The 26,395-nt window shown below is 28.3% G+C and overlaps 6 protein-coding genes across 15 annotated transcripts in view; 4 read left to right on the forward strand and 2 right to left on the reverse strand.

Moving 5' to 3' along the window:
* Nucleotides 1-356: 356 nt before the first annotated feature.
* Nucleotides 357-5,847, forward strand: l(3)76BDm (trafficking protein particle complex subunit 8 homolog l(3)76BDm). Its single transcript, XM_017900115.1, has 10 exons — nucleotides 357-656; nucleotides 1,058-1,499; nucleotides 1,573-1,818; nucleotides 1,897-2,394; nucleotides 2,516-3,035; nucleotides 3,113-3,298; nucleotides 3,367-4,107; nucleotides 4,174-4,336; nucleotides 4,424-5,498; nucleotides 5,571-5,847. Exons 1-10 carry the CDS (start codon nucleotides 500-502, stop codon nucleotides 5,836-5,838), a joined length of 4,296 nt encoding a protein of 1,431 aa, XP_017755604.1. The 5' UTR covers nucleotides 357-499; the 3' UTR covers nucleotides 5,839-5,847.
* A 1,597-nt stretch (nucleotides 5,848-7,444) lies between these two features.
* LOC108547548 (dynein light chain 4, axonemal) lies at nucleotides 7,445-8,263 on the reverse strand. Of its 2 annotated transcripts, XM_017900123.1 has the most exons (3): nucleotides 8,226-8,263; nucleotides 8,075-8,135; nucleotides 7,445-7,693 (listed from the first exon to the last, which is right to left on the reverse strand). In XM_017900123.1, exons 2-3 carry the CDS (start codon nucleotides 8,132-8,134, stop codon nucleotides 7,445-7,447), a joined length of 309 nt encoding a protein of 102 aa, XP_017755612.1. In that variant the 5' UTR covers nucleotide 8,135; nucleotides 8,226-8,263. The 2 variants fall into 2 exon arrangements, with proteins under 2 accessions (XP_017755612.1, XP_017755614.1); XM_017900125.1 differs by lacking the exon at nucleotides 8,226-8,263 and having other exon boundaries at nucleotides 8,075-8,219.
* Nucleotides 8,219-11,344, forward strand: LOC108547545 (probable cytosolic Fe-S cluster assembly factor CPIJ010948). 5 transcript variants are annotated; one of them, XM_017900119.1, is made up of 8 exons: nucleotides 8,219-8,281; nucleotides 9,380-9,450; nucleotides 9,529-9,624; nucleotides 9,707-9,862; nucleotides 9,956-10,226; nucleotides 10,344-10,592; nucleotides 10,654-11,031; nucleotides 11,103-11,344. In XM_017900119.1, the coding sequence occupies exons 2-8, from the start codon at nucleotides 9,385-9,387 to the stop codon at nucleotides 11,342-11,344; spliced, it is 1,458 nt and encodes a 485-aa protein (XP_017755608.1). In that variant the 5' UTR covers nucleotides 8,219-8,281; nucleotides 9,380-9,384. The 5 variants fall into 5 exon arrangements, with proteins under 5 accessions (XP_017755608.1, XP_017755609.1, XP_017755607.1 ...); XM_017900118.1 differs by lacking the exon at nucleotides 8,219-8,281 and adding an exon at nucleotides 8,495-8,559; XM_017900117.1 differs by lacking the exon at nucleotides 8,219-8,281 and adding an exon at nucleotides 8,684-8,747.
* A 1,154-nt stretch (nucleotides 11,345-12,498) lies between these two features.
* Josd (Josephin domain containing) lies at nucleotides 12,499-13,613 on the reverse strand. The gene is made up of 4 exons (XM_017900122.1): nucleotides 13,551-13,613; nucleotides 13,162-13,376; nucleotides 12,901-13,081; nucleotides 12,499-12,794 (listed from the first exon to the last, which is right to left on the reverse strand). Exons 1-4 carry the CDS (start codon nucleotides 13,602-13,604, stop codon nucleotides 12,540-12,542), a joined length of 705 nt encoding a protein of 234 aa, XP_017755611.1. The 5' UTR covers nucleotides 13,605-13,613; the 3' UTR covers nucleotides 12,499-12,539.
* Nucleotides 13,614-14,510: 897 nt separating this feature from the next.
* Nucleotides 14,511-15,663, forward strand: LOC108547586 (WD repeat domain-containing protein 83). Its single transcript, XM_017900166.1, has 4 exons — nucleotides 14,511-14,594; nucleotides 14,660-14,903; nucleotides 14,990-15,216; nucleotides 15,296-15,663. The coding sequence occupies exons 1-4, from the start codon at nucleotides 14,522-14,524 to the stop codon at nucleotides 15,661-15,663; spliced, it is 912 nt and encodes a 303-aa protein (XP_017755655.1). The 5' UTR covers nucleotides 14,511-14,521.
* A 905-nt stretch (nucleotides 15,664-16,568) lies between these two features.
* LOC108547599 (very low-density lipoprotein receptor) overlaps nucleotides 16,569-26,395 on the forward strand; it is a 44,303-nt gene continuing 34,476 nt past the window's right edge. For 3 of the 5 annotated variants that reach the window (XM_017900181.1, XM_017900177.1, XM_017900179.1), the window contains exons 1-2: nucleotides 16,569-17,020; nucleotides 20,093-20,215. In XM_017900181.1, the coding sequence (XP_017755670.1) occupies nucleotides 16,927-17,020; nucleotides 20,093-20,215 (217 nt within the window). In that variant the 5' untranslated portion in view covers nucleotides 16,569-16,926. The remainder of the gene's footprint in view (nucleotides 17,021-20,092; nucleotides 20,216-26,395) is intronic. The other 2 variants (XM_017900178.1, XM_017900182.1) reach the window with 2 other exon arrangements.

Below are 26,395 nucleotides of genomic sequence, written 5' to 3' on the forward strand. Positions count from 1 at the left end.
TATATAATTTAATAGATCTTATTAAATTATGTGTAAATTTATTCAGATATATTATTTGAAAACGTGAAATGAGACTATGATTGAACATATTTCAATAAATGCAAGTAAATAATTATTATCATTTCCTTATTAATATATTTGATGAAATAATTAAATGTTTGTACATTTTTAGAAGTGGCTGTTACAAATGTCTGTCGCTGTAGAATTAAATTTGAAAAAGTTGTATAGAATTTCCGTCTATTAACACTTCCGTTTAATAGTATGATACGTATATGTCATCTCCATATTTTTATCCTCTATGGGTAAATATTCACAGAACAGCTGTTCATTAAAGATGTTTACCATTAGTTTGGGATGTGTTTAAAGTTTAGGTTTTGTCAATTTCTAATTGCAAGAAAATAAATGATAGTAATGTAGCACTCAAAATGATTGTTATCGTGTAATTATACTTATTAGTAAGACATAACCTTGATTATCTGTAGATTTTTTAGCAAGTATCATGGCTCAATGTAAGTTAACCCCTCGTGAGTTTATAAGTAATGCTTTTTCACCACAAATTGCTGCAATATGTTCAACCGCAGCCGATACAGTATGTCAAAAAAATAATTTATCATTCGTTGAACTTTTACAACCGTTTTGTAAGCTAAATACTGAAGGTAAGATGTTCATAACTTTTTCTACATATTACTATATTAAGACCATTACTGATTTACATTATTAAGATAGACAAATTATAACAAATTAAAAATTTTGTATAATAATAAATCAAAAAATGTTATTTTGCTACTGTTGTTTTTTTAAATGTAAGTTTTTGTTATACATTTTTAATATTTAAGTGATTGTGATCAATTTTTAATATGGACATTTCATACAATGCTAATAAAATATAGTAAATTATATTTTGTAATGAAATAAATCATAAATAAATAATAAAACAATTATAAATATATTAATGAATGTTAATTTCTAAGTAATTTTATATAAATTCTTATATTTATTATGTATATTATTATGGAAAGTTAACTAAATTATGCTCATATATTTTTCATTATTGTAGGTCATTTTAAAGATCCACAGGGAAATACTGTAAGCATCAGAAATCTTCGTCTTTTTATACAAGATGTTAATGCACAGCCTCCAGAACCTACCATTGCTAGAAAAATGTTGAATGAAGCAGTTAGTTCAGCCATGTGTGAACATACAACTGTTATTAAAATTGGAACAACAGAGCTTGATATACCAGTATCAGTTCCTTGGTTTGAAGCATGGAGAGAAATGTTTTTGAGTGTTCAGTTCCCATCAGATCATGAATTTACAAAACATTTTCTTGCTTGTATGATAGTGGTTTCTACCGCAGAGGACAATCCTTTAGAAAAAATACAAAATATGGGTGCACAATTACATCAAAATATACCTGGAAAATTGTCAAAATGGTTTAATAACAATACGCTTAGATATTATATCTTAGTACATGATACTTTACAGGATGATAGAAACAAGTATTTACCTTTATTTTCATGGATTTTTTATACATGAAAATATATAAAATTTAATTATTTATAATTTTTATAGGGCTGAGAAAGTTTTTACAGAAATGAAGAATATTTATGGTGCTAATAATTGTTTCTTATTACAAATGAATTCAAGACCACCAGGTCAAATTGATGACAATACTCATTTACCAGATCCTTGGAGTCAATTTTTATTAAGGCATTCAGAACCATCAGGGAATAGTGAACAGAATAGTTCACCTCGTACACCTGCAGATACTAGTGGTGTTTCTTCTATGCCAAATGAAGTTACAACAGATACTGATAAGTATGCTTTTATTATATCCTTCAAAAATTTCTGAAGTAATAGCAAATATTTTGTTTATTATTTTATTTTATTTTTTAGGACAAGTCAGGTTGGAACACCAATAGCTTCACAAAACTCCATATTAGCTTCTCCAGACTTAAATGATACTATTAGTTTTTCTTCTGAAATGTCTGAATCATCAAATCCACATTTAGAAGTTGGTCAAGAAGCTGTTTCTGTTATAATTCATCCCTTAAGTCCAACATCTGATAAGTTACGAAGTTCTGTTTTATATGGAAAAGGGCAATCAATTAATGATACTCCAATAAATGTAAATGTTTGGGCAGATTCTCCTAGTTATGTAGCAACACAACATGGTGCTAGATTATCCACACAAGATCTTGAAAGATTACGAGCATTAATTACAGAATTTTGTTTGAAAAGTTTATTTCCTTATGTGGAAAAACAAATTGGTTTATTAAATGACGTAATTTCAAATAAAAAAGGTGTCAGTAGATCGCTCTTTAGTGCTACGAGACGATGGTTTGGAACAAATAAACCTGGAATACCAGGACCTATGCCATCAAATGCTGTAATGTATGTTTGTTGTATTTATGTTTCATCTTATTACATAATAGCAAATTACTGATATTAGACATAACAAAAGTAATATATAGCCTATATAAATATATAAAGTTCCAGCTTGTTTGGATTTCAGTTATACAACAGAATCTCCAGAATTACAATTGCGTCGCTTAGGTGATTTATGTTTTATGTTTGGTCACTATTCACTTGCTTACCAAACATATCATAGTGCAAAGAGAGATTTTTCTGCAGATCAAGCTTGGCTTTATTATGCCGGTGCTCTTGAAATGGCTGCTTTAAGTGCATTTATGCAAGGTGAAACTAATAGAAAGACCATTGAATACATGGATGATGCAATATTAACATATTCAACCACTTGTAAAATGCCTCAGTTTGCAACAAGAGCAACATTACTCAGTGCAGAGTGTTTAAAAGGTAGAAGTTTGCATGGAGAAGCTGCTAAACAACTAATTAGAATGACTAGTGAAGATTCGGATCTGCGTTCTGCACTTTTATTAGAACAAGCTGCCTACTGTTTCATTGGGCCAAAAATGATGCGTAAATATGCATTTCATGCTGTCCTTGCTGGACATCGATTTTCAAAAGCAGGTCAAAGAAAACATTCATTACGATGTTATCAACAAGCATACCAGGTATTTTTAATTAACTATTAATTAAAATATACTAAAGAAATTAATTATTTATTCTATATTTATATATCTGTTCTTAGGTATACAGTGGAAGAGGTTGGTCATTAGCAGAAGATCATATACATTTTACAATTGGTAGACAGGCTGCATCATTGAAACAAATTAGTGAAGCAGTTAAAGCATTTGAAAAATTATTAAATGCTTCCAGTAAACAACCAGCTACACAACAAGCTATATTTTTACGTGAATTTTTACATATCCATAATGTATGTATATGTAGCATTATTAATTGTATGATATTTATATACTAAATCATATTAATTATGTACTATAGTTACTGTTACAGGAAGGTTTATCAAATCATCAAGAGCTTCCTATCTTGCCTTTGCCATTAATAGATAGTAATGATATTAAAGTATTTTACGGCCCCATAGCTAAATCATATGAAAATAATATTCCTGCAAGTCATGTTTCATTTGATATTGACGAATGTGATGATGCAAAATGGTCAAAAATGGAAGAAATGTTAATAACAGAAGCTCAGGGATCTGCTCCTATGATATTTAGACCTACAGTTGCATTATACTCAAAAACAAGTAATAACAGTATAAAACCAAATGCAGTTTTAAATGAACCAGTGCATTTTTTTATTGAATTATGTAATCCATTACGCATATCGCTGCCATTATCTAACGTAGCTTTATTATGGTCATTTACCTCTGCTAATAGAAATGTTACAAATGAAATTAAATCATCAGAGACCTTAAAGTTAGTGGAAACAGAAGTAATCGAAAAAATTATTTTACAACCTTCTTCTAAACAAAATATTACGTTGTATCTTATACCAAAAGAAGTTGGAGAATTGAAAATATTAGGTTTAAGCTATAATTTATCTAATCCAAAACACATAATAGATCCACCAATTATTAATCCAACAGTAGCTATTACTGGAAAAAGATTATTTAAAATTAGAGGGCCTAGATTAAAAAACATTAAAGAAAAGCCAGGTACAAATATATATGGCATAGATTATAGATTAGAAATGAATATTATTGAGAAAGCTCCCTTTATGCAGGTATTTAATATATATATAATATTATTCAATACTTACACAATATAATTAACAAAAATTTATTTTTAGATTTTCTTTAGTAAATTTTCTCCAGAAATGATATGTGGTGAAATACAGAAAATAGATGTCATATTAAAAAATGTGGGTAATTCACCATTGTCAAATATTTACTTGGCATCTACAGATGCTAAACTTTTTTCATTAGGAGATGAACATATAAATGTACAAGAAAGTAAGTATAATTTATATATTTTATTTAATGATTGAAAATTAATTAATTTAAGATAATATTTTACTAGTATGTTATTTATGATTTCAGGATATATGGTAAAAAGGAGTAATAGACTTGTATTAAAAATTCCATTATCTTCCAGTAATGATATATTAACTGTTGGAGAAACGCATATAATACCGTTTTGGATTCAAGCACCTTATGAAAAAGGAATTCATTGTTTAGATTTACTTTTTTACTATGAAAATATTGACACAAAAAGCATGATAAAACATCGACTTTGCAGACATACTTGGCATTTTACAGTTTTTGATTCTATACAAATTAGTGCAATTGCTTCAAGAAGTATATTATTTAAAAATGTTTCACCTACATTAAATTTAATAACATGCATTAAAAACGCAAATAAAATTAATGATGTAATCACAAATGAAATTTTGTTATCTAACGTAGTGTTTCAAAGTGATAAGTGGTGTGTATTTAGTTCATCCATTTTGTCTACAAACATTAAGATACAGACACAAGAAATGTTTCATTTAATACTAAAGTTAAGGAAAAAAAATGTGGACGAATCAACGTTTTCTGATGTATCTTTAACTCCGGAAAATGATATTGAATCAGATATGAATTATCCATACATTAATTTCATACAAAGAAAGGATATTCCATCATTAGATGTAAATGAAAATGTAGCTGAAATACAACAACAATCCCAACGATTACCACAAAATATGGAACAGAAGTCTTTATCCACCACTATGACATTAAACTCCACTTTAATTCTTAAGTGGCGAGCAAAAATAATTGAAAACGGAATTATAACAAGACAAGCAATTGGTCAACATCATCTTGATATACAATACTTGAATAAAACTTATAAACATCCTAAAGAAATTCAAGTTGATTCAAATGAATATGCTGGACGTTTGAAAATTTTTGGACCAGATAGGAACATACTTGATTCTTTGGCTGTGACTAACAAAGAACAAGCATCAGAAACAGAATTTTTAAAAAATATTATTTCTTTTTCTTTAAGTCATGATAGAGAAATCACGCATAATTTTAATCAAAATCGACTGTGTTTCATTCCAGTGATAATGTACATACAGAATCATTTAGAATCACAAATTGATATTAAAATCAATACAATAGGTACTAGTAGGTAAATATTATTAAAAATAACTTTTAAAATTTGTATACTTATACTATAATTCATTATGTATATTTTTTTTAGTGAAACTCATCTTCCAAATATAAAGTCAGAATTGTATTCTTCACAAGCTTCTGCATATTATAGATATGCTTGTCACTCGGCAATCTGTACTCATGTAGAACCTCTGATGAGCAGTACTGTAAAATTACATGCTGTACTTCCAGCCCCTGGAACGTACGATCTAGCGGCACGTGTAGAAATCTCTGCAAAAGTTGTAAATACTAGAGAATTCATTTTGCAGAAATGGAAAATGGAAAGCATATGTATTATTAATGCTGATAGTAAATAGTTTAAAAATATAGAGGTATTATTATTATTATTATTATTATTATTATTATTATCACCGTCACCGTCACCGTCACCGTCACCGTCACCGTCACCGTCACCGTCACCGTCACCGTCACCGTCACCGTCACCGTCACCGTCACCGTCATCGTCATCATTATCATTATTATTGTTGTTATTATAATGACTATTATTACAATTATTATTTTATTGTTATTATTGTTATTATTTTTATTATTATATTATTATTTGTACTATTATATAATCTAATAAATTTTGTTTATGTAATTTAAAATCATTTCATATTATATAAATATATAGTATTCATCAAATTATCATTTTGAAGTTTGTATAAAAGTATAATATGTATTATTTAATATGTATTTCATTCTTAAATGAGTAAAGCAATACATTTTTTAAAAGTATATTTATTATTTGTTACAGCATACATTATAATAGCTATTCTAGACAGAATAGTAATCTATGAACAAATTTTTGTAAATTATATGCTTATAAATTAAGCATTAAACACATCAAATATAAAAATACGTTCAGTTGTAACACTTCGCGTAAATGTTGAAACTGTAAGAGGAAAATTATGTCATATTTTTTGAATCAGCATTTCATACTTTTTAAATTAAATAATAGAAAAACTGTATAGATTTGTAGCTACGGAATGCTATAAAAGATAAATGATTATGAACAAATGGTAAATTTTTTACAATAAAAATTAACGTCCTATTACGAGAACATCTAATAACATATATTATGTCTATAAAATAATAGTGTAATTAAATATAGAAATAAATGTTTTAAAAATAGGTATGTCATAAACTCATTGCATCATAAAATTGTACGATATTTCATATGTTCATAAGAGTTGAAACAGTATAAATATTTAGATATTATATTATATACAATAACATATATCACATACATATATATATATTACAATTACAAAACACTTTTATATAAATAAATAAAATCACATGAAAAATGATAAAAATTGTATGTATTTAATATGCGATTCTAGTCTACACAATCTCGAACGCTTACACCCGATAATTACATTCATATGTGTAATTCACACGCGTATACATATTATTAATAACAAAATTGAGAATCATCTAAATTACTATAATGATACAAACAGAAAGTGATCAATTGATATATTTTTTACTTAAATAATACTAAAAATATATTAAGTTCTGGTTTTATTCTAAAAAAAATGAAGAATGTACTAATATCCATAAAATTTTTTAAATTAATACTCTAATAATTATATTTTTATGTATGTAGAAATATACTTCTTTATTTCTATTAAAATTATAAATTACTCGTTTTTAAAACTTTTTTTTATATATTATAACGAGAAGAATTTTTAAATTATAAATATGTGATTAAATCTATATTTTATATGAACCTAAATACGTTTTAATATTAAGTCGCAAATGTGCTTATTCACGGTAAGTAATGATTTTTAAAAATCAATTTGTACAACATATCGGCTTTGCTTAAAACAAAAATTTTTTCGTATAAAATTAGTTTTTTAAAAAATCATAATTATACAATTTGTACATCTGTTCATATTTTCATTTTTGTATATATCACTATGCTGATTTCCATATGCATATTGCTAAATTTCCAGCACAATACATATATAATAGATGTTTAAGCTGATAAGTTATTTCAAATCCATAGCCTTCACCAACTACTGTGTGCCAAGATGCACCGAATTTTTTATCCATTGTCTCTTTAATCATTCGAGAAACACTTTCATAATTATCTGCATATTTTTCTGCCGCAGTGACACACAATTCCATCGCTTCTTGTTTCATTTCATCTGACATATCACATTTCTAAGACAAACACAGTAAATATAACAATACAATAATATGTCTAAAATAAGCAATATATTTTTAAAGAAATAATTTTGAAGAAAATAATTATATAAATAGAAATTAATAACTTAAATACACATCATCTCGTTAAATTTTTTTTTTATAAGTTGAATTATTTAAATTCATTTCTAAGTGACAATATATAATATTGAAATGATTATAACAACAATAAATTATATTATTGAAATAAATATCCAATAGTAAATTTAATAAAAGTACATTAGACATATGCGAGTATCACTTTTCGTATAATTACTTCTTCTATTGATCAAATAAACCAAATTTATTTCTTTTCGATATATTTTGTGATGCAGTATATATAAATTATATTTTACTTACTCTACAAAGGGGATATGTATGCAATATTTTAACAACATCATCTTTCTTCATTTCAGTCATTCTTGAATGAAAGTTTCATAAAAATCGTATCAATTATTCTTCTTCTTTAAATGCCAATGTAGATATTGCCATCTTACAGGCGCATACTTACCCCTAAACCAGCATAAGCAACTTGTGTCCATTCGTTGTGGTGGGAAAAATGTAATGGTATATATATCTCTCTGTATATTCAGTCTGGCTACTAACCATTTGACTACTGAGTTAGTAGTATTGACAATTTTAGAGTTCTCATAGTCCTAAGACATCTTATCACATGCTTAAATTAACATTAAAGTATTTTTTAGGTTCTGTAATTTTTTAAAGTGTATTTTCTAATTTTTTTAATTCACTTAGTTATCAACTTTTAAATAAAGCTATGCTCTAAGTAAAGTTCTAATATATTTATATATCTAACCTTTTAATCTGATAACATTAAATTGCTAAAGGTAAAATTTATTATATATATATACATATATACATAAAATTTGAATATTATTAATAGTGTGTATTTTCTTGTCTAAACGAGTTGTCTATCTCTATTCTAAATTTATATGTCAACAATTCTGAAATTGTAAATTGAGGTTGGGAAAGAAATGAAACTAAAAGTATTCATAATTTGATAAGCTTATGACATGTTAGTAATATTCTATTGTGTGTATTAATATTTATAACTATGAACAATTATTATCTATGCATATGTACATAAGTTTCGAAATTACTATTATATATAATTTTATTTACTTATTGAAATAGAAATAGAAATAATTGATAAATTTTTTTTTCATATACATATTTTATGTAAATTAATAAACTTCCCACTTGAAGAACTAATAATTTTAACGAAATCATGCTCATTTTCGAAAAATTAATACACTTAAATGAATTCTTAACTGGAATATGCTTTATCATCTTAATCAAAATTAATAAAGTTCAAATATTTTCTTGTTGATTGAAAGTAAGGTTAAGTTTAAAATTGGATAAATTAATTATTAAATTGAAAAACTTTAATATTCAAAACAAACATGATTAATTATAATTATTATATGTTTATTGAATAAGTAATTTGATTAGAAATTGATTTAATTCAATTTATGAGATTGTTAATATACTAAGAGTGTTTTAAATTTATAATTCATTTAATGAGTATAATTTCCTTTCCTTTTAAAATTGCATATGAAATAATGACATTGTTTTAAAAGATATCTGAAATTTGAGTATTAGTTGATAGTTCATTAATGTACGATATTCAAATATTTCTCTTTCCAGATAAAATGACATCTCGATTTAGTGGAGCATTACAGATTACAAATTTAGATGATTTTATTACTCCTTCTCAAGTACATTCATTATTTTTTAATTTTATAGCTTTTTTAATTTTATAATCTATAATAAGCTTTATGTTATTTTCTTTGCAGGAATGTATAAAACCTATAGAAATTCAGACGTCAAAAAGCAAAACTGGTGCAAAAATAAAAATTGAAGAAGACGGAACACCTATGGCTTTAAATGAAGTAAATTATTAATTATGTTTATTTGTAAAAGTAATAAATTAAAATTACAAATTAAGCTATTTATATTTCATATGTTTATTAGGTTGGACAACCAGAAAAGTTACAAAAAGTAGAAATAACACTTGCTGATTGTTTAGCCTGTAGTGGTTGTATTACATCTGCAGAAACAGTATTAGTTACACAGCAAAGTCAGGAAGAATTGATGAGAGTGTTTAGAGAAAAGACCTCTCAATGTCAAGTAATAGTTGTTAAAATAATATTTATTTTTATATTATGTGTTATAAATTAATTAAATACCAAAAATTTATCTGTTCATACATATGCATTATAGAACGAAGATGGTATGTATTCAACATTTATCGTGGTTAGTCTTTCTGTACAAGCAGTATTGTCTGTAGCAGAACGTTATAGTCTTAATTCAGAAGAAGCACTAAATAAACTTGCTGGATACTTTTACCAGTTAGGAGCAGATTTAGTTTTAGATATGACTGTGGCTGATGACTTTGCTCTCTTAGAATCTGCTAAAGAATTTATAGAACGTTACAAAGCAGCTAAAGAAGGTGAAAAAAATCAATTGCCCATGTTGTCTTCTTCATGTCCAGGTAATTAGTGTATATTATCTTGATGTGTGATGTAATATTTGTGACATATTATATAGTTATATGAAAATCAAATAATGTTGCTTATTAATTTTAATGTTTATATATTTATAAATATAGGTTGGGTTTGCTATGCTGAAAAAACACATGGTAATTTCATACTTCCATATATAAGTGTCACAAAATCTCCTCAACAGATTATGGGATCATTAGTTAAATATTATTTAGCTGAAACTATGGGTCTTTTACCAGAGCAAGTTTATCATGTAACTGTTATGCCTTGTTATGATAAAAAATTGGAAGCATCTAGGAAAGACTTTTACAATTATGAAAGAAAATTTAGAGATGTAGATTGTGTTATAACTCCAAGTAAGTAATTAACATTTTGCACATATGTATGATATTTATTTAAATGCGTTTTTTATTTTAGTTGAATTAGAACAAATGTTTAACGATTACAATGTAACAATAAGTAAAATAAATGAAAAAGAAGTTCAAAAACCATTTGGGTCACAAATAGAAGATTTGAAAAATAATTTATATGGTCATACTGGTTCAGGATCTGGGGGTTATGCAGAATTTATTCTTCGTTATGCTGCAAAACATTTGTTTGATGAAGCAGACGTAATAATTAAATTTAAAAACCTTAGAAATCCTGATTTTCAAGAGGCAGTTTTTCAGAAAGATGGTCGACCATTATTAACATTTGCAATTACTAATGGATTTAGAAATATACAAAATCTTGTACAAAAATTAAAACGTGAAAAGTGTCCATATGATTATGTTGAAGTTATGGCATGTCCCTGTGGTAAGTTTTATTTAAAGAATACTATAGTAGTAATAATATATTTTCATAATAAATTCTAATTTAATTAATAGGTTGCCTTAATGGAGGAGCACAGATTAAACCTTTAAATAATATTCAACCACGTGAGCTGGCACTAAAACTAGAATCTAAGTATTGGAATCTTCCTCAGAGTAATCCTGAACAAAATTCAGTAGTGCAAAATTTATATAGAAATTGGTTAGGAGGTGAATATACAGATAAAGCTTTAGCATATTTCCACACACAGTATCATGAAATAAAGAAAGCAGATACAGCTCTTGCTATAAAATGGTAATTATATTAAACTGTATATAAATATAATGAACATAAATGAAAATAAATTATCATAACCAGTTTTAATTGAAATATTATGCATAATATATAAAATATATAAGTATAGGAATATGAGATAATAAAAAATATTGTATTTGTTATTTAAACAATATATTTGTTAAATATGATTATGTCACAGAAGTAGAACATACAGTATAATGAACAAAAAGTATAGTCTTTTACAAATTAATGATAATATAATTAAGTATTTAAGTATGTTGTTAGAATATATAGCAAATATAAAAATATTACATAGATTATATACCAATTACTTTTTATCATATTTAGATTGTAATACATATATTGAAAGTTTAAAAGATTGTTTTTTATAGTTGTTTATATTATTTAATTGATAAATCTAGTATGATTAATAACAAATACTACGAAAAAATTCAACTTTTTAGAAAAAAATATTAAGATATACATTTTCTTTAACAGTGCAATAATATTATATTCTTATATTTTATAATTTATTTATCCATACAGGAATAAATTAATTTCATTTTCATCGCTAGATATTAATTAAACAAAATCATGTACTTTATAAAACAATATAAAAAAAATACAAGTGTTACAAATATAAAATTAATATTACAAAATTTTGATTTAGAATGTGCATTATTACAAGTAAAATGTTTGTAAAATAAATAAATATAGATTTATTTTATATATATAGAAATCTAATGCATTAATTAATGCACAATGCATAGTGTATTAATTGATTAAAAATAATAGCATTATAAGTATGAATTTATTACAATAAAATTAATATAATGAATTTATAGGAAAACTTATACAGATATTAATAATTGGAAATATATTATACATTTATAATTGAATCATTATTTATCTTTTATCATGTTAAAATTTTTCTCATTTTTATAAAAATAGAACAAATTTAAAAACATAATCACATATTTCAATCAAATGATTGTATGTAAGATGTAGTGACTTAAATAGAATAAAAATAGGTATATATTTTCTGTTGTTGCACAAGAAGGTTTGTATATAATATTTATAATTTATAATGTTTTACTTTTTACTTTAATACCTTGAACATAGACTTCTTTATTAATGGACTATTATCAATTTAATTTAAAATTTATTTTGGCCTGAAGCAATGAGTACATTGTTTAAGTAAATTAAAAAAGCTTTAATTACCTAGAATTTTTGTTATCTAGTGATTTTTCATTTTCTTTCGTTACTGTAGACACTTCTTTCTTTAAATTCATTTCTGCATAGCCATCTTCAATATATGTAATAGTATCATGATGTGTATTAACTTCTTCTTTATTTGTGTATGTATTTATTAACCATCCTTGATTACTATCTATCTCTCTTGATACAACAAGAAATAATTCCTTCTCTTTATTGTCTATCTGGTCTTTTAGATATACAAGCAAATCATGTTCCTACAAACATGATGTTGGCAAAAGGTTAATATATAATATTTATAAATATTAAAAGCATATATATATAATAAAATTATTAATACGAAAAAACCAATTATTAACTAACTTTCCCAATGAGTTGTGGGGAATCAAGTTTTGAATCAAGATTATAAAAGGCACCATGAATTTTCTTCAAGGCAATCCAGTGTCTTCTTTTCAAGGGAAGTAATATGAATCCTAATTTATACTCTGTTGTTACATTTAATATGAAACCTTCAATATTATCTAAGCATAGATATTTGAGATCTCTAAAATTCCACAAATATATATATATAATTATGTACATAAATAATAACATTTACATTACCATTATTAAATTTGAACAAACCTGCGTTTATCAAACCAAATTGCTTCACGTTCTCTTCGTTGTAATGCTGCCATAATAACATTAATGTCATAATTTCCAAGTCCTAACAATGATTTATGGGGATTAATCCATACATCTGGACTTAAGCTATAACAAATTTGATCTAATTCTTGTTTATTAAATACTGTTTCTTGAAATAGGTTATTTAATGCATGTAATGCACAAAGCTCTTTTACCTATAAGAATAATAATCACATGTACAGATATATAAAATGTACAAAGTAACAATCATAAACATATATGTGTGTGTGTGTGTGTGTGTGCGCGCGCGCGTGTGTGTGTCTGTAAAAAATATAACCATATATTTTGATATATTGTTTAATTATGAATTAAAAATATCAAATAATTACTTGTCTCTCATGGTATATAGATCCAGTCATATCAGCTGCTCTATTTGCAACCATTTTATCTACATAATTTTTATTATATATTACATTAAATATTTTAGTAATTAAACATTTGCATCGTTTATCAAAATTTTTCTTATATATAAAATTTCACACGTTCTACTGTAAGTTATCGGTGTATCGATAACCTCTAATACTTAATAACGTAATAAACAAAATTTACTATTTATTCAAATTTAGTAGGAGATTATATAAAGCATTAAATATTTGTTGTCAACATACATACTTCAACAAGGAACAAATACTATCATCTTGGTATACAATACAATAGCAGAATAAATCAAAATTTATTTTTGATAAACATTAATATAATAAATATACAAATTATTTACATTTATTCATAAGTATGTTTTATCATATAACTTGGTAGGACCTTTACAATTAAACATTCTCCTTTTATTGATAAACGTAAATATTCAACAGCAATACACAGTCAGATATAAAAACTGATTTGTACCAACTACCCTTCTTTAAATTGTTGAACACTTTAAAAGTGTTGATTGGATATTCTTGAATCACTGATATTTCATCGATATTAAGTTTATAAAATTTATTTAATAACATACATTTTAATATATATATATATATATAAAATCAATCTTTTATATTATTACGTTAACATATATGTTAATTACTATATTAATAAAAAACTGCATAACATATATGTATAGTTGAATGTTACAAATATGCTTGGCCAATCTATGAAATGTACTATACTCTATGCTTAAATTGAATCAATGTTGTGCTTAATTTTATGTATATGATTGAGATAGTAAAAATAATTAAATGTTATAGTATAAATATAAACGATTAAATTATTGATTCAAAATATTTTTTGAAAATTTAAAATATTTAATTTATTATTGTTTTCAAACAATGTTATTTTCATATGACACACTTTAATTAATTTTAAAATGGAAATTGCTTATAAACTCGTGAAAGAAATAGACTGTAAACAAGGAGCTGTTAGAGCTGTTCGATTTAGTGGTAAGTAATTATGTTCTTTCTATTGACCTTTCTTTTTTATCATTAAACATGTAATATGTTTTTAGTTGATGGTGCCTATTGTTTAACTTGTGGATCTGATAGGAAATTAAAATTATGGAATCCTTACAGAGGTGTTACTTTGAAAATATATGGAGGACATGGAGATGAAGTAATGGATAGCAGTGCATCTTGTGACAGTAGTCAAATAGTATCTTGTGGTTTAGATAAATCTGTTATTCTTTGGGATGTAGCAACTGGAACTCCAATTCGTCGTTTAAGGGGTCATGCTGGTCCTGTTAATACTGTGAAGTATATTATTAAAAATTTGTTATACAATTTCACATATATTTTATTAATGTTTATTTCACATAAATACATTTCCTTTTTAATATTAGATTCAATGAAGAATCTTCTATAGTTATTTCTGGATCCAGAGATAATTCAGTTATGCTATGGGATGTACGTTCTAAAGTATTAGAACCTGTACAATGTTTAAATGAAGCTAAAGATTCTATTTCTAGTGTTAGAATATCAGATCATGAAATTTTAACAGCTTCATTTGATGGGAAAATACGTAGATATGATATTCGTGTAGGTGAAATGTATACAGATTATATAGGAGGTTGGTTATTAATATAATAAATAATATAACATGTTCATAATATATAAAATAAAAATTGTCATTAAATATATTATTCCAGATGCAGTAACTTGTGCTAGTTTCACAAGAGATGGTCAATGCATAGTAGTTAGTTCTGCCGATGGTATAGTTAGATTAATGGATAAAGATTCGGGAGAATTGCTTGGAGAATATATAGGTCATGTAGTAAATAACTTGTGCTTAGAATCAAGTGTTGATATTCAAGATACTCGCATTCTTTCTGGGTCTGCAGATGGTAAATTGTGGATATGGGACCTAGTTTCTCAAAAAGTAATCGCAAAACTCTCAGGATTTAAACCAACAAAACATCCTATAGTATCATTGAGTGTTCACCCACAAACAAACTGTTTCTTAGCTACTAATGGACCAAACATATTAATGTGGAATACTGTATCAACACAAGAGTAATATTTCTATAAAAAAAATTTGTGAACATAATTTTTATATACCTTATTACATTAAGAATTAAAAAGACAAAAATTATACAGTATCACTTATTTTATATTAAATAAATATAAAATATTGGAGAAAACTTGTTTTTATAATTACGAATGTTAAATTATTTTTAAGTTTCAATAAAATTAGTGTAAATTTTTGTATAATGATTACATTGAGATTCTTGTGATTGTAACATACAGATATCTTTTACCGGCTTATTAATTTTTGAACTGATGAGTTCTGTTACGGAAAGTGCACTCTTCTTCGACATGAACAAATGTAAGTGAAAAAAAAAAGACATTTGAAAATATCGTGTCAACATGGCGACAATAGGAAAGAATTATTCCCAACGTAGTTAACTTTTATATTGTATTTAAATTTAACGTTTTTAAATAACCATGATAATATAAATCGTTATACGTGCTGAAGGAGAATTTTTGAATGATGAGTTAAGTCGTCATTCCCCGTTAATGGGTTAAACATATAGAATATGGGTTAGGTTAAGCTGGGTCATGATATACAGTTAAAGAAACAGGCTACGAGTACGCACATAGCGTAACGCGTAACTTTAGCAAAAGAGAGAGGATGAAAAGAAGCAAAGTAAACGAATGAGAGAGAGTACTTGCGCGCGCAGGTGGCGCGATACCGGTGCGTCAGAATCACTGCTCGTCACCGTCTTGCCCGGGAGAGGGAAAGAAAAAGAGAGAAAGAGGGAACAATTTTGTACAGTAGAGAGAAATAGAGTAACTGCGCAAGAGGAAGAAAGTACAACAGAGTGTAATAGGGAATGAAAAAGACGGAGGAAAAGAGAGAGCAAGAGATATACAACGAGTGACACGGAGGTGCTTGCACACGGGGCGGGCCTGTCAGTCTCAACCACTTCGTGGAGTGCACTTTTTATTCTGTACTCGAGCACGCAGCCACTCTCAATTGTTGGCTGTTTGCATATACATGTTTGAGGATCTGTGACTTGCCTGATGCAGAATAGAGACTGTTGGACCGCGTGGTCTTACCAGATTTTAGTGGTAATCAGTCAGTATATTGTGAGTGAGGATTGTTGTTGTTGTTGATTGATCTCTCCGGCTTGCCGGTTGTCAAAGTCACAGAAAAGATCAAAATTGTGAATAGATAACGAACAATAGGCTATTTTAAAAATCTTGGTGTCAGTGATAGTGTTGGAGAGTGGTGGTGGAAGAGACAAAGGAGAAGGGTGTGCAACGAAAGAGGGTTGTTATGGGGCGAAACTGTCATCTGCTGCTACTTTCGCCGCTGTATTTGCTGACAATATTCGGCATTCTCGCAGTGGCTGATGCTCTCTTCATTGACAGTAAGTTCCATTTCTCGATCGTCCATAGAATAGAGAAAAAGAATAAAATATCAATGTGAATGTTGTCACTGAAAATGTATGCAGGTTATGACATTGTTGATTGATAAAATACGTATGGGACGTGCCATGCGCCGATGTCGCTTACATAATCGACATCCTTCGTGTACATTTTTGATGAAAATTTATAAATCGGTCGACGTAGGACGCGAGAAAGGAGGGCAGTCGCCGATATAAAAAATAAAATAATTTATAATATTGTATAACTCAGTATCTACGATCTTTGCGAAAGGGATGTTGGTGGTGTAAAAGTGCGTTAGTCTGAAAATGGGGGAAGACCGCGATAGATGGAAGCACGTGAAAATCTTGTCACATTAGTTTCTCATTTAGAGTATAAAATAAATTGTTTATTTATTTCTTTTTTATTAACATGTTAACACAAAGGATCAAATTTTCAATATTATTTTTATAATCGGAAATTATCTATTCATCTCAATAAAATATTTTTTAAAAACATCTTTAAAAACAATTTTTATATTTATTTAGCTAATAATTTAATGTTTGAGATATTGATATATTATGTTATAATATATATAATATAATGTATAATATATGATATATTTAATAACTGAGTATAAATAGTTTTTTTTTAATTATATCATATGAATAATAAATTATTCCTATAACTATATATATGTATATAGCGATATATTAGATTATTTAAAAATTTCTAATTTTTTTTGTTCCATGCACATTTTTATTAAATTATAGATAAATCAGTTTTTATTGTAGTGAAAATAAGAAATTTCTACACTAGTAATAAATTTATAATATTATATTATATTATAAATTTATAATATAAATATATAAACTTATGTGTATATGTGTATAATGTTTAGTAAGATTAATGATCTTATGGTTTTAGTAAACTATATAATTGCAACTTATCAATTTAATAATTGTGATAAATTAACATGAGCTAATTAAAGCGAATAGTTATAAATGAATTGAAACTTTTAAATTTAAGCGTTAAAAGTTAAAAGTGTGATAATTAAAAAAAATAAATTGAAAGGTAAATTCAAAATTCACTTTCTATATTTATACTCTGACTATATATCTTTATCTACTTTTATTATTTAAAATGATAAATCGTGCATACGAACTATAACCGACACAAAAGATAGTACATACTTAATGTAATATTTCTTATGATCATAGCTGTACAAAGCAGTATAACATATCATTCCTAGTAGACGTAACATGTAGATATAAAAGTATTGTTGAAATTTCTATGAATTAAATATGAATGAATAAGTTAAACTATTATTTAGAAAATAAAGATATAGTTGGAATAAAAAAAAAAATTATAATTAATGTAAGTATAATATATATATATATATATAATTATTCCGATAATTCCGATAATTTTCGGAAGAAAAACTTTATTAAAGTCAGTTTTGTGGCAACTTTTTTAACGGATTTTCATCGATTCGAAGGTGTAGAATTCACTTATCTTATTGTTAGACATAATAAAATATTACTTAACATTTTGTACATTCAATAATTTTTTGAAGAATATAAATTTAAATTTATAGAAAAATAATCAATTGTTTAAGATTAAAGATAATTTGTATTTAATAATTTATACGTATAAATAGAAACATGTATAGAAGTAACTTATCAACGAACATTAAGTAATTACATTTAAGCAGAGAAACGAGATTAAATTATTTATATCGTAATAAATTATTTCTTTCCATAAGTGCATCATATAAATCTAAATAATATACATTCTATTTGAATATTGTTACTTTTTAGGTAAGCAACAAGACGTACTATGTTTTATATATTTATGATACATTTAATTTTATTTTTATTGTGATGGGAACATATTCAAATAGTAATATTTGTTCTGATTTTCGTTATAACATGTTATAAATATTTTCTTTTTAATGTCAATATATTTTCAATAAATTCAATAAATTAAATAAATTTGTTTTGTAACCAAAAAGTCAAGAATAGGCATTATATCATTTTAAATGCTACTTTATTTTATTAGTAAAAGAAACAATAGAGATTAAATATTCGTTAATATTTATAGTATTGCACATACTTTTATTTACTTTAAAATTTTTTTTAATATTTATACTTGATCGTGTTGAGTAAGCGACAACTTCACTCGATTGTCACATGAAATATGAGGCGCTTTCATAGATGGCGCTAAGATACATTTAACATAAATCTTTATGCTTAGTAAGACACTAAAAGTTAATTTTATTGGTTAATTAAAATTTATCATTAGTATGGGAAAGATTTAAAGTGATTTAAGAGGGCGGTATGTATTATTATTTTCGTACAATTAATGAAAATTTCATATAAATTCTGAACGAGGAATATCACTGAGAGCTATAATGCTGATACTATAATTCATTAGTTTGTATGAAACATCATCAGATTTCGTTTAGTTTTTCATTACTTATCCTAGGTGTCAATCATTGTAATGTCAATCAATGTATATTTAATTACGCTATCTAGTACAACGATATTGTTACTTGTTAAATGGTTGAATTTAAATAATACAAATTTCGTGCAAAGTGTTCAAATTAATTGTAAGGTTATAAAGCATAGTTTGAGAACATTCTCATGTTCAATAAAATTTAGTTCAATATTTTGATAAATAGTCTAATAGATTTATTACTATGTTGAAATTACTTTTCGTGTTTTAATTTGTATGAAACGAGATCAAAAGTCACGTTCCTTGAAATAGTGGTAAAAAATTCAATTTATCGATCGTATTCAGAGTCGAGCATATTAGAGTGGAAATATAAATGGATGCATGTGAAGAAATGTAACATATAATTCATAATGTAGCACGCGGGTCGTAGATATGAAATTATAACAAATGTGACATCCATATTAGTCTCACGTGATAAACTACTAATATTACATGTTTCTAATATTTTTTTCCTTTTTACATTCTTTTTTCCTGTTTTGCATGTTTATCAAATCATTTATTTATCGAATTTTTTTTTCAACATAATGGTATTTCATTTTTTCCCCTTTATTTTGCTTCAGGCAAGTCTTGTGCTTTAAGGCAATTTCAGTGTGAGAATGGTAAATGTATACCGGCTCCGTGGGTTTGCGACTTAACAAACGACTGCGGAGACAATTCCGATGAAACCAACAAGAAGTGCAAAGGTTAGCGATGAGACAGATATTCAAATATATCGCTCGCAGGAAAGATTGTTGACAATGCAAAAATTAAAAAAAGAGATCAACGTATAATATGCGATTGGCTTGAGCGTCGTATTTGTTTTTCATATTTTATCGAATGCGAAGAAGTTGTCTTATGAAAAAAGGATAACTTCAATCAATGCTTGCCCTTTTAATCGTTGATAATGACGAATTTCTACGAGTATGCGTAAAATTAATGATCGAATATCCAATCTTTTTATATACGTGTTAAAGTTAAGGAAATGACGAATAGTTTGTAACACTATTTCAAAACCAAATTAGATAAATTTTTTAATGAAAACTACGCGAGAGAAACATAATAAATCTTTTTTTTATTAATTTTCCGATTTTTATATCATGTATTTAGTTAAAAGTACTTTGATACGTTACAGTGAAAATTGAGAATCACTTGTTAGGTCCAGATACAAAAATTTTTCAAAAGTAGTAATTAATTTATGAAAGTCTGTAAATAAACTATCTAAGTTATAACAATTAATATCTTTGAAATGTTCAGGAAGACAAAAAAATATATATTTTATGCTAAGAATAATTAAAAGAATAGTTTCGGTTAAAATGGAATTTTTTGATGACTTTTGGTGTATTGGTCTTTAAATTTACTTTCCTATAAAAAGAAAAAGAAAAAAAATATTGGTAAACGTGACTTGTTTTCCTTTATAGTATTGAAACGATTCAACACGTATGACTATTTTGAATTCTTTGTGAGAAAAAAGATGTGCAAATAAAACGATGTAGAATTACGTAAAATGGCAAGTATTATATGAAAACAACTACAATATTTTCGACGAATCTTTCTTTAAAGTTGTTTATGTTTCTCATCGATCGATGAAACATAGTTTTCCGCTGAATGCGAAGTACAAAATTGATCTAAAATTTAATTGTTTCTTCATATTGTAAATCCTTTGATCGAGAGTTCGCAAAATGAAATGTCTTCGAAATGAAATTCGTTGCAATGTGATATTTTCATTTTCTTTTTATAGTAGTGTTTTGTGTATGAACGCGTATGTATGTTTGTTGAAAACTATTTAGTTGACAAGGAAGACGTGTATAATGTTGTTTACTCTCAGTTGATACATCGTTACAGACGATATATTTGACTACGTAACGCGAAACTATGTTTAAATCAACGTTAAATATAGTGCTTCTTGGCCGTAAAGCACGAATCTGTGGCCAGGGATTAATCACCTGGATTTGTTTACGGAACCTGTTAATATTGTCGTAGTTTGATAATTTAATCGTGCCTTTGATAGCATCAAAATATCACGAATAATTTTCCCGAATGACAAAATTAATGACCATATAAAGAAGGTAACGGAAAATTTAAACAGAATTAGTTATAGAATTTCGAAACTTTGGAATTTAAGTTACATTTAAATTTAAATTGAAACTGTTTTGTAGATTTCTGGATTTGTTGATGTATTATACGTTACGTTAAGTAATATTATCTTTATCATTTATTACAGTGCATGGCAAAAAACAGATCTCCAATTTCACATTATACATTAAGGCCAGAAGTGTTGGAGAAATTTTATTCCAAAGGAGGCCAACTTGTTTTGCTATACTTGTATTGCTTGCTTTGCTGGTGACATATTCGCTGTAATTAACGTGTAATATAGCGTAAATTCAATGTAATGCAACATCGATGATATAATTCTTTTATGTTAAAATCATTCCCAAAATACTTTCAATTATAAATTTTCGCATCAATTATTAGGTTATTCTGAAATATTTCAGAAATATAGGTTAATCAAACAAAGGAACGTTCTTCGTTTAATAAATATAACTAGGATGTCGTTACTTTTTGATAATAAAATTTAAAATACACAAGATTTATTAATGTGCATTTTATCATTTATCGATCGCATAACAATTAACAGCATACGATAATTGTTACATTCACGGATCAGGAAATGATGCTAGTATCGCAATTATGCGCGGTCGAGAGATTTATTTTGTGCCATCTGACGGTCGAGACAGGAACACTTGGAATCTAAGGAAAAAGAAAGATGTATCGGTCGGGATAATAATTGTAATAATTTTATGAATACGTAATTATAGATTTGCTTGGAATTCCTCGAAGATACAGTTGATAGAAAAAGTTGGCGCCCTTGTTAGTCCTACGGTTTTCTTTGTCGCGATACATGGGAATTGGTAAGACGTAGGTTCTCGATAATCTTGCATCAGACAGGTTAAGCGTTTCTAATGTACTTTTTTCTAGTCTCGCCGCAAGGCTAGCGAGTCTATAGAGGATCGTTCTGGTGTTTCAGATCGACCACCGTAAACACTTCGCACGAACACGTTGCTGAGATGTCTTTTACAAAACCGTGTAGAAAATGAACTCGATTAAGGATACGAGTACTGGGGAATTTAAAATATTATCTCGTTTTCAGGTTAAAGTTGCTTATACATTTGTACCGATGTAAACGTTGAGGAATTGTTTGAGTAATTATCGTAAACGAATGCAGATTCCATCTTGATCAGAAGATAATTTTGTAATTTTATGTCATATAATATTGCTTTTTTGTAGCTCTTGAACATTAACTTTTGATTTGATACCTGGGTTTTCATCTAATAGTTACATAAAACGAGCTTATGCAGTGAAGTTAAAAATAAATTATAGTGATAGTAAAAATAAAAATTCTCGTTATTTGTATGCTTTGCAAGATAAAATTACGAATGTGAGAAGGTAGTGAATTTTTAGTATCTACGTAAAAATGTGCGTAGATATATCAGGGGTTGAATTCGAACATTAAGATGTCGGGGGAAGATGCCCGCGGCAAAGTCTGGGGGAAGATTATCCAGAAAAAGAACAACGAAGAGTAGTAGGGCATCGTTGAAGGAACCGGGCGACAGCTATAGAAGCGAATACTTGGTCCTGTTCTGCTTCTTGGAACATGTTGATCATTTACACGCAAACTTTGTCCACATCTTTTCGTGGATTTCTCAATCAGGTTATTTCTCAAAAATTCGATATAACAATTTATCGATTTTTAATTTGTAAATAAATTAGAATTTTAATCAAATCGTTGGTCATTATATATATATATCGAATTTCTTGTATATATAAACATCGAATTTTCTTCTCGTAATTAATCTTTCCTTTTCCTATTACTTCCTTTCGTTTTAACAATTGTTCTTGTATTTCGTCTTTGTATATAATGTCGATATTTTTATTTTCTTTTTATGCTTCATTTTCTCTACCTAAAAACTGTATAACAGAGGAATTTACGACGTGGTCTGAATTTATCGACTATCGGAGTAATTTTCAAGATGAAAAGAAGACGGTCGTTTCGTTTATACTCTGATTTACCGGCCCAAGTAAAGCACAACGCGATGTTTGACTCCAAATTAGTTAATCTTACTTTATAAGCTGGTCGACCGACCTCACTGTAAATGCTCGTTTTGTACCAGACTCTACTGCTTTGTTCCTTCGTTCGCGATCTCTTCTACCCCACATTTCTCATTTCTTTCGTCCAGGAACGCCTCGACCAACGGCGCTAAGCTTGCATCATTTTGCGCGTCCTTCACAATGCGATTTACAGCTTATTTCTAAATTAGGAAGAAATTTCTTCATTCGTACCGTTTCAATCCCGTATTTTACTTTTACAGAAATTTCTATTTCCACCTAAATGAGATTTAAACGAACATTCAACCGTAAAAATTTTATCCTTTTTAGCCTCTACATTGCATTATCATTATGATACAAAAGCTTTTACAAACAGTTAATATCTAGCTCTAAATCTACTGCAAGCGTAAATAGTCGTTTTTAGATAATTGATTAAAAATTCTGCATTTAGCGTTATCGTTTTGGTCATTTGATTAATCGATTTTTCTTTTAATACAAGTATTATCGATTTTTCAGTATCTTCATTTCTTCTATTTACTTTGAAGTTTTCCTTCTTCCAGCTTTCCATCTATCGGTCATTTGACCGATCGTGGTAAGTTTAATGTCAAATATCGTAAATTACCTTCGTTATTAATTATATTTTAATACCCTTTATTAATTATTCAAAATATTCAGCAAACTATCGAATTATTTATCCACTTCGACAATTTTTCCATGACAAACGTTCCATAAAAACCGAGTGAAAAATTCGCCGAACCCGATGCGCCAGGGCATTAGTTACAATTGCAACGCGTTCGAGTTGAAATTCCAACAACGAGCAGTGAAAGATATTTGAGAGGAGTTGCGTTATAGTCTCGGCAGCTACCAGGTTTAGAGGAGCCATTCGTCTCGGCGTTCTTCTCCCGTGCCAAACTTGGTCGGTTCGTCTCTCTCTCCCGCCTGCCTTCCCCTTTCTGTCTGCAACTTTTTTTTTCTTCTTTATCTTCTTCTTTATCTTCTTCTTCTTTATTTCCGTCTCCTTCTTGATCTTCTTCTTCTTTATCTCCGTCTTCTTCTTGATCTTCTTTATCTCCGTCTCCTTCTTGATCTCCTCCTTCTCCTTCTTCTCCTTCTCCTTCTCCTTCTTCTTCTTCTCCTAGGTGCTCATGGTTTCTGTGGCCCTCCTTGCCGCGCCTAGGGCTATCATAATTTGTAGCGCAAGGCTTGCACCGGTTGCATCAGTCTCCATTCTGCGGAGAACCAATTCGGCTGCCCTAACAGAGGCGCGCGTGTGTATATACGAACGGCTCAGGGTACCATATAATTATGGTGAAAGCCAGTCGTGCTTGCTGATCGTGCGGTGGCATGGTGCGTAAGGGCAGCTTGGTCGAGTCAAGTGGTCGACACATTGGCGGCCACATCGATTGCCGCCGCCGCTGCTGTTACTGCGAGGCGCTGCTGGTTGGCTGCTACTATGTTGTTTCTCTCGAGGGTGTTCCTTCCTTCGTCAGCTACTTTCGGTCGTCGTATATCGACGCTTTTTCAGCATACTGTCCGTCCAACAGAGCGGCCTTCGATTGATCCCAATTGAGTTAGAAATCGTTAACAAAGGCTGATTGGTCTGCATTCGACGAAAAAAGAAATGGGGGCCAGCCGTTCGTCGCACTTTCCCACGACGGACATCCCGTTGCACGAATATCTCCATGTTGCGTGCATTTCGTAATTGGGTGTATGATTTTACCGTGGCTAGATATCGTGTGGTGAGAAGCTTCAGATGTTTTGCTATTAACCCCTCGTGCTACGATTTAATTACGAACATTCGTAGATTGGAAAATGATATAGGATATATTGATAGTACCAGGAAAAGTGTAGAATGACATTTTTTCGTATGAGGAGCTTCGTATTTGAATAAAGTCATTAATGATTGGTCTATCTGGTTTTACTCTAAAAGCGAAGAATGTATTATACTCGCACGTTAAATGCATGCATGGCTACGTCTATTACGTTTCTGTTCCATATTCAAATGCAAGTAGGTCTGATATCTCGTAGCTTGTTTCTTACGTTAGATGAAGTATTTTGGTATTTTTCACACGAACGTGCGTAGCCTGTGGAAAATAAAACGTTAATATTACAGGAAGATGTTGGAGTAAGGGTATCTTCCGTAGTGTAGATAGCAGATATGTTGTCGTTGTAATGTATCAGTGTTGAGCAAAAAGTTTCTTTCTTTCCTTTATTTCCGAAAAGCTACATCTTTGAGTAAAGTAAAAACGAAAAGTAGGCCAATCACTGCTTATCGATTCACGAAACGATACGAGCCGTAAGATAAGAAAAAAAAGGGTTAAAAAGAGGAGGAATGGCCGTCGTGATCGACGTGGTATTAATTTTTCTTAGATTTATAAAAATTCTATTTTCACAGAGATTCGTGCGTTACTCAAGTTCCTCTCAAGGCGAGCTCGCGAACAGTACTCGAGGATCTTGATAAGGCCGACTCCCTATTTGATTTATTGTGAATTAACGGTGCTGAGTCTGAATTATTGCCGTGCTAAATTTCGCCAGTGCTTCCAACTGATTGCTGTAAGTAGTTCGATATGAGCGCGAATTATGTCCGCAGTTACCCACCGAAGACCATTTAATTGTCTGACTTCGAGCTATCTTCGGTTCGTGACTCCATTCCGGATCCTCTTGACACGAAAAAGCTTGCGGAGACTTTGTTGCCTCGTCCTTGGATATTCTCTTTGCCTCAGGAGTCGAACCTTTTGTCACGATTATCAATAAATTAAGAGTTTCTCTGTCAGCTTCAC

Source organism: Eufriesea mexicana, unplaced genomic scaffold (assembly GCF_001483705.2).
Source record: "Eufriesea mexicana isolate 0111107269 unplaced genomic scaffold, ASM148370v2 scaffold1121, whole genome shotgun sequence".
Classification (NCBI taxonomy): Eukaryota; Metazoa; Arthropoda; class Insecta; order Hymenoptera; family Apidae; genus Eufriesea; species Eufriesea mexicana.